Raw genomic sequence first — 15,542 nt, forward strand, 5'->3', positions numbered from 1 at the left:
GGAAGGTGTGGTTCCTAATTGACAATTGGATGGGGTGGGGTGCCGGCTTTCTCTCAACAGTTGCAACGGATATCCAAGATTGGTGGAATCAAACGTTACAGCCATTGAAGGGCAAAGAGAAAAGATCAGCAGCGGCAGTGTTAATGTACGCAACCTGGAACTTATGGAAGGAGAGGAACCGGAGAATATTTGAATCCAAAGCTTTGCGAGCAGATCAAGTCTTCGAGCTCATCAAGCAGGACATCTTGCTTTGGCGTCGGGTGTGTGCCACACCTCTCATTAGAGAAGACTTGCATCCCCTTAGCGCTCACCGTTTAGTTGCTTTTATTACTGTGTGTCGAGTTCTTTTCATCAAACTGGAATAGTTCGTAATTTATAATCGGTAATCAGAACTTCTATTCTCTTCTTAATTGAAGGGCAGCGCTCCTGCCAATAAGTAAAAAAAAATAGAGTAATACGACATCTCTCCCTAAATAGAACAACCTCTGAAGTTGTTCTAAGTCAAATTCTGTAAGATTTGCCGAATTTACGACATAAAATTAATATAATTAGATACAACATGACGTATATTTCCATTTAATACTTTTTAGTGTACGTATAGTTTTTTTTATAAAACCAATTGAAAGTTTAATTTAAGACGACTCTGAAAATTCACTTATTCATGGACGCTTGGAGCAATGACGTGCTTTTTTTAGGGAAGTAATGACTAATGAGGTGCTGTTGCTAAGCCTCCCTCTTGTTTCATTCTCATTCATTTTTTGAAATCAATGCGACGGCCCAGAAGGTAACAAGCCAACGCGTGGCGCCGTGCCCCTGCGACCGCGAGACCAGCACAGGCGCACAGCGAAGCTACGGATGATGGGCCGGCCCATATACGTGCCGACACCTGACGGATAACTCAATCCTATTCGGCCCAAAAAGAGCCCAATCCGCCAGCCCTAGACTCACCAGTCAGTCCCACCTCCGCCCTCGCAACTCGCGTCAGCTGTGCCGGCGCAGCCGACGGCCGACGCCGACCGTGCCTGGCATCTCGCGATTCTCCGAGCCGCCGTTCCCATCCTCCGGTTTCCGGTCGTCCCACGCCGACGCAGTGACGTTCTCCAGCAGTGCCCGAGGCTGTGGGGAAGGGGAACAGGAGGAGAACGAGAGGATGGTGAAGGGGAGGCCCAAGCCAACGCCGATCAAGGCGGCTGCGGAAGTGATCTTTGACCCGTTGGCCTCCCGTGCCCGGAAGCCCCGCCGCCCTGGGGCGCCGTCGGCCAGCAAAGAGCGGCACAGCTTCATGGTTTGTCTCCGTCTCTCCTGCCTTCTCTCTGGAACATCTTTGTTCAATTGGCGCTGCAGTTCCTCCACGTTCACAGTAGATCCCACTGGCGTCCTAATGGTCTTCGTTTTTTTCCCCTTCTAGGGATCGAGTCTCTCGGATATGTATCGGGAGCCAGTTTTGGAGAAATCTGCTGACACATCTGATGAGGAGCCTGAGATTGATATCATGAAGCTGTTGAAAGATGTTGAGATCATTGGTAATTACTCGAGAACTGTTTGTGCCCTATTAATAGTACCTTGACTATACCACATACACAGAAATTGCGATGTTTTTTTTTTCTCGTGCCTTGTTTACATTTTATACCATTCTGCCATATGGTAGGGAGTAGGGACAGCATGCCTTACCAACTATGTTAGGTTACAACTAGAAATATGGGCGCGGCGTTGCCGCGCTCCTCCATGGAGAGGGCCAGCCTATGCATCTAGATTAATCACTTGTTGAATCTTACTAAATTATGCTGAAAAATAGATGAACACCAGATTCAGGGCAGAGGGCCACAATTAATCATGTTGTGTTTGACGATCCTTTACCATTTTGTAAATGCCATTCCAATTATCCAATATGCCAATATCCATGGTCAAAATATGCTTCTCGTAATCAAGACAGAGCTGAGCACTACAGCTGCTCCTTGGATTATGTCATAAAAATATTAAGACCTCCACGCTGATCAGGATGATGATAATCCATTCTAGAGATTCAAGCTTCATGTTCGGAAGCATCTCCTGAAGAAATCTGATGTTATGCTACTGAGTTCAAAATACATGCAGTAAAACATTCCTAACAGAAAATCATTCGACCACAGAATGTTCTACATCATAGTATTAGTCTTGCCTCAACAAATTTCAACTTAAAATCAAGGTTTTCAGATCTTTGTGTTGGCCTGTATTCATCTCGAAGGTACTTCAAATTTGAGTGTAGTTTTATTTTTCCATGAATATATCTAACCTGGAAATCACAAAGTTGTAGCAAAAAGAAATAACACAAATTAGCAAGGTGAAAAAATAAAAATTCAAAAGACAGATTAGAAGATAATCTTTTTCTCTCATGATCTGTATATATCCTGTACTGCAAAACTGGGGATCAACACTAAACCAATATTACCTTGTTTTGAGATACGTGATTAGAATCTATGGAATCACAAGCTTGTCATAAAATTTGCCTGTACAAAGATGAGGTACATAGAATGGTGTTAACTTTAAATCCTTCCAGAGTGACCATTAGGCTACTTTATTCTTACATCCAGAATACAACCATTAGGCAGATCAAATATCAACTTTAGGAAGGATATATTTACTTTAAAGAAATAGAGACATGCTACAAATGCCAATTTAACGCCAGCCACGTTTGCCGCTGTCCATCTCAAGTTCCTTGAAATAACAAACTGTTGACCTCATAATATCTTGGGCTATATTAAGTGTTGTAGAGATTGTATCAACTGGACCAAGGATTTGTTTCTTCTGGCTATAAGTAATCAATTAGTTTATTATTTGATAAGAGCTTTCTTGTTCTAACGACAATCCCTACAAGTTGATTCACGGTAGTCTTAAATGTTGGCAATTTCGATTTATCTATAATGCTATATTTTATTCGCTTGATCAGAATGCTAACAGAATAAACCCTGCAATAGTGACACACCCAGTTGTCTCTGCCTGATGCTCTCTTCCAAGAACAGAGCATCCATGGTACTTTCATGGATGACAATAAGATCAAATTATAATTTCTGAACATACTAGGAGATAGATGCAATCTTAGGAGAAATGCAATTTTTTTCTTCCCTAATTCATTACAATGTAAGATGAATACTTGTGGGAATTTCTAGACAATACACATCAGGAGATATAAATGGATACATTATATGATTCTCTCACTGCTAATGGAATAGGCGTGTGAAGCAAAAACCTCAATGTTAAAAACAGATCAGTTCAACGCAAATAAACTGCACCTAATGTTAGATCTGAGATGAGGAAGGCTAACTATGAACTCGAGTAAAGCATCAGTTTGTACTTTTTGAAAAAGTAGTAGTAGTAGTTAATGCTAGAATAGAGCTTGTCTTCTGAGAAGGGGGCAAAAGGCCACCATATGTACATGTACAATATGCAGAAGCACCCTTGTGCAATATGAAAATACAAAGTACACACATATCTCTAACACCCCCCCCCCCCCCCCCCCCCCTCAAACTCAGGGTGGATCACGAAAACTGAGTTTGGAGAGAAAGAAACGATGTTGAGCTCTTGTCTGTGCTTTGGTGAAGAAATCAGCTATCTGAAGCTCTGAGGGCACATAGCGAAGAGCAATGACATCATCTTGGACTTGAGCTCGAGTGCAATATGCATCAACTCCAATATGCTTTGTGAGCTCATGCTTCACTGGATCACGAGCTATGTTGATGGCACTGGTACTGTCAGACAAAAGTGGAGTGGGCACATAAACTGAAACAGCCAAATCCTCAAGTAATCATCGAAGCCAAGTAACCTCTGCGGTAGCAAGAGCCATAGCTCGCAACTCCGCCTCTGCACTCGAACGAGATACCGCGGTCTGCTTCGTAGTCTTCCAAGCAATGAGAGAACCACCAAGGAAAATGCAGTAGGCAGAAAGAGAGTGGCGTTCAGAGGGGTCGCAAGCCCAAGTAGCATCAGAGTAGGCTTGGAGGTGAAGAGAGCTAGAGCGCGGGAAGAACAAACGACGAGTAATGGTCCCATGAAGGTAACGCAAGACCCGAAGAAGATGGCTATAGTGAATGTTGGTGTGAGCAGTAACAAATTGGCTCAGAATGTGCACAGCATCAGAGATGTCAGGACGGGTCACACTCAAATAGACAAGGCTCCCAACAATATGGCGATACCGAGTGGGATTAGTGAGAGGTTCACCATCAGTGGCACGGAGCTCTATAGGAGTCTCAACAGTGCGATGATCAGTGAGGGAGGAGCGAGCAAGAAGATCTTGAATGTACTTTTCTTGGGACAAATAAATGCCATCAGAGGTGGAAGAGACCTCAATCCCAAGAAAATAACGAAGAGGACCAAGATCGGACATAAAAAACTGCTCACTGAGACGTGTCTTGACAAAGGCAATATACTCAAAGTCATCGCCAGTGATAATCATGTCATCCACATAAATAAGAAGAAGAGTGCGACCACGAGGCGAGGTGTGAATAAACAAGGCGGGGTCATGATCGCTCGGAGAAAAACCAGCAGCAGTGATCACAGAGGCAAAGCGCTGAAACCAAGCACGAGGAGCTTGTTTCAGACCATAAAGAGAGCGACGAAGACGACAAACCATGCCATCAGGAACAAGATACACAGGAGGTGGTCGCATGTAGACCTCCTCACGGAGCTCACCATTAAGAAATGCATTTTTGACATCAAGTTGAGAAGTGGACCAAGCACGAACAGAGGCCACAGCAAGGAGAGTGTGAATAGTGGTCATGTGTGCCACAGGAGCAAAGGTCTCATCATAGCCGCGACCATACTCCTGCTGAAAACCACGAGCAACAAGACGAGCCTTGTAACACTCGAGAGAGCCATCGGAGCGAGTTTTGATCTTATAGACCCACTTGCACGTGATAGGACGAGCATGTGAAGGGAGAGGAACAAGGTCCCAAGTGCCGGTGCGCTCGAGAGCAGCGATCTCCTCAGCCATGGCATGTTGCCATTCTGGATGACAAATGGCATCATGGTAGGTGGTCGGCTCAGAAAGGACGGTGCCAACAAAGCCATACCGGTCGGCAGGTTTCAGCGAGCCATGATCACGAAGATTATAATGTGAGGAGGGCTGAGAGAAAAAATCCGCAACCGAAGATGTTTCAACAGGAGATGAAACATCAGAAGACGACTCAACAGGAGGCGAGGGATCCTGGAGATGACGACTGTAGGTGTGAATCACAGGAGGTTTGAAATCATAAATGGACCTAGGAGCGTGTGAAGGCGGCTCACAGGGCAGTGGGGGAGATGGTGGAGGAGGTGGAGATGGTGAAGATGGTGGGGGGAGGAAGAAGCACAGTGGAGATAGGTGTATCAGGAAAAGTCAAGAAGGACAGAGGCTCAACAACGGCCTGAGGAGAAACATCAGAGGAGGGCCGAGGATAGAAGGAGCGAGACTCATCAAAAGTTACGTCCCGAGAGATCCGCATACTACGAGCAACCGGATCCCAACAACGATAGCCCTTGTGCTCAGCACTATAGCCTAAGAAAACACACTCAACAGATTGAGGGGTCAGTTTAGTGCGTTCACGGGGAGCAAGAAGAACATAGCACAGACATCCAAAAAGGCGAAGACTGGAGTAATCAGGTGGATGTCCAAAAAGGCGCTCATATGGGATGCCACCTTTAAGAGCGGATGAGGGCTGACTGTTGGTTAAATAGGTGGTAGTGGAGATTGCTTCGCCCCAGAAATGAGGTGGGACCGAAGAAGCAATCATAAGAGCATGGGCAGTTTCAAGAAGGTGGCGATGTTGTGCTCAACAACACCATTCTGAGCGTGCGCACCAGGACAAGAAAATTGTGAAAGAGTCCCCTGCTCAGAAAGAAATTGGCGAAGAGCACCCGAAAGATACTCCCTAGCAGAGTCAGCACGAAAAACACGAATAGGAGTATCAAAATGAGTGCAAATCATCCGAGCAAAAGTCTTATATATGGGTAACACCTCATTGCGATGTTTCATGAAATACACCCATGTGAAGTGAGAGAAATCATCGATAAATATGACATAATATTGATGACCCCCTTTTGAAACAAAAGGTGCAGGACCCCATACATCTGAATGAACAAGGTCAAAAGGATGTCGTGACACAGACCCACTGGAGGGATATGGAAGCTGGGTCTGTTTGCCAAGCTTACAGCCCTGACACTGATCTAATGAAACATCACCAGAGACATTTCCTAGAACACCACGACGGACAAGAGTGGATAACCGGGAACCACATAGATGTCCCAAGTGATGATGTCACTGAGTAAAAGAGGAAGAAGCCGATGCAGGAGAAGCGGAGCCCACAAGTCCAGCAGAGGCAGCGGAAGAAAGACGAAGCCAATCGAGCTCCCAAAGACGCTGAGAATCACGGCAGCGAGGACCAATACCAACTAGGAGACCCGTGCTGAGATCCTGAACACGACAAGAGTCAGAATCATGAATAACACGACAACCATGATCAGTGAGCTAGCCAGCAGAAATAAGTTGCATGGTCAAATTAGGAACATAAGAAACATTGGGAACATGAAATGAAGATGAAAGAGTGCCACGACCAACAACCGAAAGAGGAGCCATCAGCAGTTTGAATAGTGAGAGGAATGGAAGGAGAGCAAATAGAAGACGGATACTATCAGGCGTCATATGAAAAGAAGCACCAAAGTCAAGAATCCATGGCAAGATGCCTGAAGTGGATGGTGGTCTCTCGATGGAAATCTGAGAAGTAGCAGCAGAGAGTGCTGGGGTAGTAGTGACAGAACCAGCAGCTTCAGAAGTGACAGAACCAGTAGCTCCAGTAGGTGCAGGAACAGCAAGACGACGAAGTAACATGAGTATCTCCTGCTATGTATCAGTATGCTAAGGCCGAGCCTGTGAGGTACGCCCACCTCGGCGAGACTGAGCCTGTCGCTTCTTCTTGTAACAATGATCCTCATCATGTCCATCTCTGTCACGGTGATTACAATGAAGGCCACCTGAGTTGCGAGTCCCAGAGCCACCAGAGGCTGTTGAAGCAAGCACTTTGGGAGAAGAACCAAGAATTCCAGACTGAGTAGCCAGAACTGAGGAGGACGTCGACTGATGAAGACCAGCAGAACGAAGGCGAGTCTCCTCATTACGAACAGCTGCAAGAGCCTCCATCAATGACACACACGGCTCACGAGCAAGTAACTGAGCACGAAGAGGCTCAAACTCGGTACGCAAACGAGTCAGGAAGTCATAGGTGCGCCGAAGCTCAAAGTGGCTCTGTTGCTTCCTGCAGGAATCACAAGTGTCCGGAGACAACTGAGGACTAAGAGTGTCAAACTCACGCCATACTGCAGATAGTTGTTGAAAGAAATCCTCAATTGAACTGTCACCCTGCTGTAACAACTGCTCTTGACGTAAAGCGGCAATATAAGTAGACTGACCAAAGGGCTCATAGTGCTGGTGAAGAAAGGCCCACATCTGAGCAGCATGATCAAGTCGAATAACCTCTCCAGCCAGATGTGGTTCCATAGTAGCAACAAGAACAGCCCCAGCATGAGCATCTTCATCCAACCAAGCCCGATAAGCCCGAAAATGAGACATAAGAAGCCATGTCATCATCATAAGCTTCGCGCAACTTCTTTTGTTCATCTTCAGATGTTCCTGGAGGAATCACCGGCTGCACTGGACGAGCAGGCAAGGCTGGACAAGGTAGCTCACCACTGAGAAACTCCCAAAGCCAGAGACCACGCATATGCCACCACGTATGTGAAACCCAGTCACGATAATTGGTGCCATTGAAAATCACTGGACACCGTGGGATTTGAGCACCACCAGAGGGAGGAACCTGTGGAGATGCCATCTTTTTTTTAATTACCCAAACTCAACCAGATCGGAGGTGAAGAAAACAGAGCACGCGGACTCGTGCGGGTGCGGGCGGCCACAGGGTGGAGCAGCGGCTCCTGAGTACGCGCTCGGCTGCAGGGGGGCCGCTACCGCACAGGCAAGAGGGCAGCAAGGGAGCGGGAGCAGGAGCAGCCACGCCGGCGGGCTGAGCACGCCGTGCCCAGCCTCGTGCAGCTCCGGAGCAACAGGGCAGCGGACGCCCGAGTTGCGGAGGTGCGAGCCACAGGAGAGAGAAGAGCGGGTGGGTGAGGAGCCGCGGCGTGAGGAGCAGCGGCCGGCCAAGCGACGACGCGACGAGAAGAGTCATGCCCCGAGCCTCAATTGAGCCGCGACGGCGCGACGAGAAGAGCCGCGACGGAGTCGAGGAAGGAGCCGCAGCCGGCGGCAGGAGCTCGGCGGCAGCGAGGTAAACCCTAGCTCGAAAACCAGGCTCCGATACCATGCTAGAATAGAGCTTGTCTTCTGAGAAGGGGGCAAAAGGCCACCATATGTACATGTACAATATGCAGAAGCACCCTTGTGCAATATGAAAATACAAAGTACACACATATCTCTAACAGTTAACAGTAAAATCTTGGTAAATCTTGACAAAATGTTCAAGCAACTATTTTCTGTCCTAATGGATCAGCGCTAAATTTCTACCATGTATCTTAATTGGTATTATATCCAGAATATTTGAAGAGGTAAAACTAATTGATTTTTTTGTGTTTAACATCAGCTCCATGTGAATAAAATGAAACGTAAAACTTACATGTTTGAGACTATTGTCAGCCTGGTTCTATATTCATTTAATGGTTCTATTTCTGCAAACAATTGCTCAAGCTCCAAATCGAGGGTAATGAAACTGAGATGTAAAATATTACAGATTTGGGACTATTGTCGACCTGGTTAGAATACTAAAGAAATGTGTATTGGATCAACTTTAATATTATAGTGGTAGAACGGTGCCTGTACATACTTCGATTGCAGTCATTCACTTTGTGATAGCTCCGTACAATCTACAAAAACATTATTTAAGTTGTTATAAACACATCAACCAAGATTGAAGGAAAACAGAAATACGATACGATGGATATAATGATACAAACAAACCTTTTGAGACTTCAAACAAATGATGTGACCCAATAATCATACGGGCATGATCTCTTCATGGTCTACTGCATCTATTGTGGCTTGAACCGCTTGGAGCTCCAGGCTAAGCATCAGCTCCATGGCCGTGCTCCCGTGCCTGCTGCTAGACCGAGCCTTTTCACACTCTTCAACTATCTGGAGTTCTCATGGGCAATTCGTCGAGCACACGATGTGCAGAGGCTGCTGAGGACCACGGAGTCCACTGCTCGTTCCCCTCCTCGGACAAATCCCCTAAAGACAGAGTGGAAGGGCCTGCCTGCTCGGGCGAGCATCGTGCAAGCGGGAGAACGCGGCTGGGCGAATTGAGTAGCGGACGTGGCAGTGGCCGCGCAGCAGAGATGGAGACCTCCCGCCACTATACTGCAGTAGCCCGTTGCTCATACTACTGGGCCTGGCCAGGATCCGAGGATGGCATCGCTTAGACTTCTGCTTGTTCTTCGACGGCCATAGAGGCAGGCAGCAAAAGGAGAGGAGCAGGAAGGTGATGTGTCTACATTGGGGACATGGGAGAGAGCTATGAGGTGGAGCTCCATGGCAACGGTCGCTTCCGCTTGGCCTCCACCATTTTTCTGTGGCCTAGCTTCTTCTCGTCTCGTGCTGCTGTACCGACCACGGCATCGAGGACTACGCCGCGGACGAGGAGGCGCCACAAGAGAAGCAGGCAAATAGGCGGAGCGTTTGAGCGTTGTGTGATGAGGAGGCTGTCCCTGCAGCCCCTGGAGCTCGAGCTCGAGCGTGGAGCGGTAGGAGGTGGCGCGCCAAGCAAGGAAAGGGGTGGAAGGAGGAGGGAAGAGTGAATGACGGCTGGGAGCGCGGCCGACGCCGGTGGATTGCCTCGTTCCGTGGCAGGGACAGCCGGGAAGATCAGGCAGACGGCGGCGCGAGAGGTGGAGGCGTGGAGCCGCGAGAAAGTTCATGATTGTTCGGGTTCTGAAGAAGTGGGTGGAGAGTGGAGACCTGAACCAAAACCGTGATCGGACGGAGGACATCACGAGTTCGGCGGATCAGACGGCGAGAGGGATAGCGGGCGACGTGGCGCTATCGGGTGCCCGAGCTTGGACCCGTGATTCGATAGGTAGAGATAACAACAATTTGTAAACCAAACTGTCGCACTGCTCAAGGTAAATGTGAAGCATTTGAAATTAAATTCATATGCAACAGACTATAGACTAGTGCATGTAAATTAGTTTCATCTATATTTTCAAACCTAGATTGGGTGAGTCGAGCAGCTTGCTCTATAGTCTTTTGGTTTAAGTAGCTGTAAACTATAGAAATGAATGCTGCATCAGTGCACCTTGATCCTCGTATAGTCGTATTATCAGGTTTTGAAAGGCTCCGACTTGTTCATGCAATTATTTTTCAACTTTTTATGCTGTTGATGAAGTGGGATCAGAATTGTTATTCCTTTTCATTCGGGAGGAAAGAGGAGAAGGATGTTTTTTTGTTTGAGTTCAGTTTATGTGGTTTTGTTCTTCTTCAATTTATCTGCACCTTTTCCCTGTATTGTTCCATCTTTCATAAACACTTATCAAGGATTTGGAGATGTACAGTCACTCACTTGATGCTTCTTTTTTAGGTGCCCCTACATTTAAGGGGCGGAAGAAAATCGAGAACCGTAGAGTCGTTGAGTTGGGTGGAAAGGTAATCTCTCATTTTTTTTACCTCTACATGTTCTGGCTTGAAACTTTTTTCATCATCTCAATGTTTATGCTATCTGAAATAGGCCGTTAAGAAGCACCGCACACCATTGAGTGTCGCGAAGCCAGCTATGAAAAATCAGAAGAAAAGAGAACAAAAGAAAATGGAAGAGGTATGCTACTGCTTATCTGTTACACTTTGTATAACTTCTTTCAAGGACATAGACAAGGAGTGACATGAGAACTCTATACAGGAAAAACTACTTGGGATCTTTGGGAAAAGAGACAAGAATACCAAAGCTCAGAAGACTAGACCAGAGGACCGAGTTCTTAGGGCCACAGAAGGGCGCTTTAAGAATGGTATACTGGACGTCAAGCATCTTCTGGCGCCACCGAAACCATCAGGGAGGGACGCTCCAGAACCGAAGATGAGAAAGGGCAAGCACAAGGGGAAGGGTAAACAGAAGGGGGGCAGAAGGAAGAGACGTTGAAGGAAACACACTTTTGTAACCAGGTTTTGAATTAAGATAGATGGTTGATGAGATGTTAAAATGGCACCTTGTAGTCGTTCTGAAACTAAGACATTTCCTTACTCTGCTGGAATCTCTGAAGTAATCCTTGAAACAATGTAATCCTCCAGGATGTGATTCAGACAAAAAAAAGAGTTTTTTTTTTCAGTCTTATGCCCTTAAATCTTTGGGCTTCTAAATATGTTTGTCTGGCCGCCATGTGCCTGGGATTACATATTTGTCTTGTCATCTTGGATATGATCAAAGCTAGGTGTATTTATCGAAGGCCCAAATGCTGCTGCCCCTAAAATGTTAGATTGATTTCATTCTGCAAAAGGAATACCTTTCAAATTGTTCAGCTGCAACACTGCCAATTTCGTTTTGATGGAAGAGACTTATCCTCTGTTCCAGTTCGTTTTGGCACTTGACAGCCACCCCTATGATGTGGTGGTGCTAGACGATTTTTAAAACAAAGCACATTAGCAGTGGTGACAAAGCCAATTTCTTGGCAATCGATATCTTTGCATGCCCAGTGACTGTACAAGATTATGGTAGATAAACACATGGACTCGTGGTTCAGTGGAGGAGCTGGCTGACATTTTCAACCCGAGCTAACAGTAATAACCGGCGAATAAAACGGCTAAAATGCAGTTACTGTGACTCGGCTAAAAATGAGGCGCCGCAAAACCCCCACCACACCAGTTCAGTGACGGTGAGTCGTCGTCCAACGCCTCCTCTTCTTCTCTCGATTCGAAATCGAAACAGCCCCCCTGCGTCCGAATGTTCTAGAACCTTCCGGCCGGACCTAGGGTTCCCGATGGGGCCCGAGGAGGCGGAGGCCGTGCTGGAGACCATCTGGGACCTCCACGACAAGGTCAGCGACGCCATCCACGCCCTCTCCCGCGCCCACTTCCTGCGCGCCGTCCGCCGCCGCGCCTCCGCCTCCGGAGACAAGCCCGCCGCCGGCCTCGTGTACGTCAAGGGCGGGGGTCTGGGTCTCGGCGTTCGCGGTGGAGACGAGGTCGCCGCCCTGGCGACCCTGGCTGATGAGGCCAGGAGCCTGCACGCCATCCGCGCCGCGCTCGAGGACCTCGAGGACCAGTTCGAGTGCTTTCTCGTGAGCCCCCTCCTGACCTGACTTTCCCTCCCTCCTCTCCTCCTAAACTATCCCTCGGTCTTGCTCGTGCGATCCGATCTTCTGTGCTCGATGCGAGCTGCGAATTTGTTTATTAGTTTGTTGAAAAAAAAAAGAATGTTCGACTGGTGTTGGGGACTTGGTGTGACTGCAAATGCGGGTGGTTTCCAAGCGAGTGATATGTTCAGGCTTGAAACCACGGTAGGATTTTGTGCGGTTGAGAATGGAACTAGTCAATCGCGGGGTGCCGATTTCCATTTTTTTTCTTGATGAAGAGGGGAATTAGTGAATTACCTGGATGAATCGCTTATAGGCAGATCTGCATGTGGTTGGGCTAATTATTTTCTTAAAGAAAAAGTTATTTGGGCAATTGGCCTGTATCCATCTTGTAGCCAGACCTTGTTTAAATCCTTTGTGATATGGTTATATGCGATGCAAGTTCATGGCGATGTTTGGTGGTTTCAGGCAAGTAGGCAGTGATATCTGATATGGCTGAGTGCATAAGCACATTTGTAATTTAGATCGGTCTGTCTGTACCATAACATGATTATAAACAAAAGCTCTACTCTGATTGTATTATCGCAGCGATATTTGCGTTCAAAAAAAATTATTGCAGTGATATTGTTGAGTGCATAAGCACATTTCGATTGGTCTGTCCATACCATACCGTGATTATGAACAAAAGCTCTACTCTGATTGTATTATTACATGGTATGGTTGGAGCAGAGAACTTCAGTTCTCTACATCCTTTATGTTTACAGTTGTTTATCATTATTATGTGGTTTCAGCACTTGTACTCGTTCTCATTCAACATGCCAAATTATCTTGAAAAATTGAGCTGGGTTGCATCTAAATGTTAAATGTCTAATATTTCTGTACTGCTCTGAAATCTAAACTTTCCATTTCTATAGATAAACTTGTAGAATAAATTATGTTGTTTGTTACCATCTATATAGTGTGTTCTGTGGCTATTATAGGAAATAATCACGTTAATGCTTTTAGTCTGCATTTGCATTGTCTAACTGCACAACGGTTCTTTCTTTTCAGGCTGTGCAGTCACAGCAACAGGCAGAACGAGATTTTGCATTAGCAAGGTTGGAGCAAAGCCGCATCATGCTTGCAATAAGACTAAAAGAGCATCATGGGAAAAATCACGAAGTCATAGATGAGGCGTCCGACTTCGTCCACAATGTCTACCAGGATGTTTGGCCTTCTCTGTCAGCTACCAAGCCTGAGAAGTGCGCTGACAGTTCCAGTAACACTACAAAGGGTCCAAATTTCTTTGCGCGGATGGTATCTTCTAGTCTTGCTATTGCAGGGAGCTGTTTCAATCTCAAAAGTTTGGGTTGTGCATTAGGGAACAGTGCAGCTTTAGCTCTCGGAATTGTTACGGTGCTGCAGCTGCGGTGGTTAGCTTCAGGGGCACACAGCTCAGGAGTTGGTAACTACAGCTACAGGAGGATCAGTGAGAAGGACTCATCATCGCGATTCGGAACATCTCCAAGCGGCAGTAGAACGGCTCGTCTTGATGTGTCACTAGCCAGGGGTTGAGGGATTTTGTGTCGCCTTATTTGTTGCTTGTACATGATTCGCTAGGACAAAGTATCGCAGTAGAAGGTTGTTCTCGCATGTTGTCCTCTAGGTAATATTGCAGATCAGTTCAGTTTAGTTGATGTCTGTTGTCATTTCGATGGATTTTGATCCTGAACTGCATCCCTTTAGGCAGGAGAACCTTTGTTGATGTTGTTACGTTTGCTCTGCTTGGAGTTGGTCGCTTGCCTGTATATGTGCACACCATTGGTGTGACCGTAGTTTGTTGATCTATGTTGCCTGCTACACACCGCCTTTGTCTGGCGTTTTTGCTGCTCAAGATGCCCTGATGAGCGATCTTTTGCTGAATTGAATCCATGTCGCAGGCAGTTACTTGTTTCTTCATTCTTGTTCCTTGATGAGATGATGGTTCTTAGATGTACCTTGCCGACCATTCCTTGACAGTTGCCATCCTCATCCTCTCCCAACACGTTGAACAATGTTACTCCCTCTTCCAATTTATAAGTCATTCTAACTTTCTTGGAGAGTCAAAAAAAATCTTAAGTTTTACCAAAATTATAGAAAGAATTACAAGAATTTATGACATCAAATAGGTATATGTTATGAAAATATAATTAATAAAGAATCTATTGATACTTTTTTGGAATAAAAAATATTATTCTTTTATTATATAAATATTGGTCAAACTTAGGATGCCTGGACTCTCCAAGAAAGTTAGAATGACTTATAATTTGGGATTGAGGGAGTATCTGTTGCTGCCAGAGTGTTGCTTACCCTACCTTGAACAATGTAGATGGTTTTGCTGAAGGTTTGACAGGTATATATATATTTTTCCTGCTAATAAAAATGACAATTCAGGTAAGGTAAAATTCTGTGTTAAATGTAAATATTTCTTGACACCGAACTGTGAAATCACTAGTGGCATACAACATCACAACTACCCCAAATCCTACAACACAGCACAGTAGTCAGTAGTGCATCATCTTCAAACAAGCATCAAACGTATGGCAACCACAAACTCAGGTCAAGAGTGAATACAAGCACATAAATGCTGCTCCATATGCGCAAAGAGACACAGTTAAGTATCACCAGAGGACGCAACACTCCAAACCACCCGAACCTAACATAAACAGCACATAAAGTGGTATCTCAGCTTCATCTAAACGACAGACGTTCTAAACAGAGCACAATCTCTGAAACAAGACCCAGAGCTCCACGTTGCGTGGCACCACGTAAGCACGCAACTCTCGAACATGAAATTCGTCAAACACCATTCATCCACTACTTATGGTGGAACTGGATAGACAATAAAGGGGTATTGGCATATCTGTGTAACAGAGCTCAGAAGTTTGGTGGACAACTGAGCAGGAGCGCCTCAGCAAAACTTGTTTCCGTGCCCATCTGATGGAAATAATCCTCTTCACTTTGGTTTTTGGTCTACCGGTGTAACATTGTTTACCATCTAAACATAACTAATCCTGACAGAACCATTTGGGTAACTTAAATTGTACACTATCTGCTTTAATGCTTGTTGTGTAGTATTGTACACTTGCAAGGTATCCTAATTCCTCTTCCCTTTCTAGGCATATATCTTGTCTTGGCTAGTCATGGTCGTTTTTCTACGAACTCTGAAGGTAAGAATGGCCTTTCATAATGCCATGTGGTGTCCCTTGCAATTTTAGGTGGTTTCATGGGGGCGG

General features: G+C 45.9%; 2 protein-coding genes across 2 annotated transcripts; both read left to right on the plus strand.

The window, feature by feature from the left end:
* The first annotated feature begins 940 nt into the window (after positions 1-940).
* On the plus strand, positions 941-11,435 carry LOC136451337 (uncharacterized). The gene is made up of 5 exons (XM_066452047.1): positions 941-1,285; positions 1,409-1,523; positions 10,587-10,651; positions 10,734-10,820; positions 10,902-11,435. The coding sequence occupies exons 1-5, from the start codon at positions 1,151-1,153 to the stop codon at positions 11,136-11,138; spliced, it is 639 nt and encodes a 212-aa protein (XP_066308144.1). The 5' UTR covers positions 941-1,150; the 3' UTR covers positions 11,139-11,435.
* Positions 11,436-11,798: 363 nt separating this feature from the next.
* Positions 11,799-14,221, plus strand: LOC136451338 (plastid division protein PDV1-like). The gene is made up of 2 exons (XM_066452048.1): positions 11,799-12,273; positions 13,339-14,221. Exons 1-2 carry the CDS (start codon positions 11,974-11,976, stop codon positions 13,840-13,842), a joined length of 804 nt encoding a protein of 267 aa, XP_066308145.1. The 5' UTR covers positions 11,799-11,973; the 3' UTR covers positions 13,843-14,221.
* The last annotated feature ends 1,321 nt before the right edge of the window (positions 14,222-15,542 follow it).

Source organism: Miscanthus floridulus, chromosome 5, assembly GCF_019320115.1.
Source record: "Miscanthus floridulus cultivar M001 chromosome 5, ASM1932011v1, whole genome shotgun sequence".
Classification (NCBI taxonomy): Eukaryota; Viridiplantae; Streptophyta; class Magnoliopsida; order Poales; family Poaceae; genus Miscanthus; species Miscanthus floridulus.

Coding starts and splice junctions, on each gene's coding strand:
- LOC136451338 (XM_066452048.1), top strand. CDS start 11,974: ATGGGGCCCGAGGAGGCGGAGGCCGTGCTGGAGACCATCTGGGACCTC. Junction 12,274..13,338: donor ACCAGTTCGAGTGCTTTCTC/GTGAGCCCCCTC, acceptor CTTTCTTTTCAG/GCTGTGCAGTCACAGCAACA.
- LOC136451337 (XM_066452047.1), top strand. CDS start 1,151: ATGGTGAAGGGGAGGCCCAAGCCAACGCCGATCAAGGCGGCTGCGGAA. Junction 1,524..10,586: donor GAAAGATGTTGAGATCATTG/GTAATTACTCGA, acceptor CTTCTTTTTTAG/GTGCCCCTACATTTAAGGGG. Junction 10,652..10,733: donor TCGTTGAGTTGGGTGGAAAG/GTAATCTCTCAT, acceptor TATCTGAAATAG/GCCGTTAAGAAGCACCGCAC.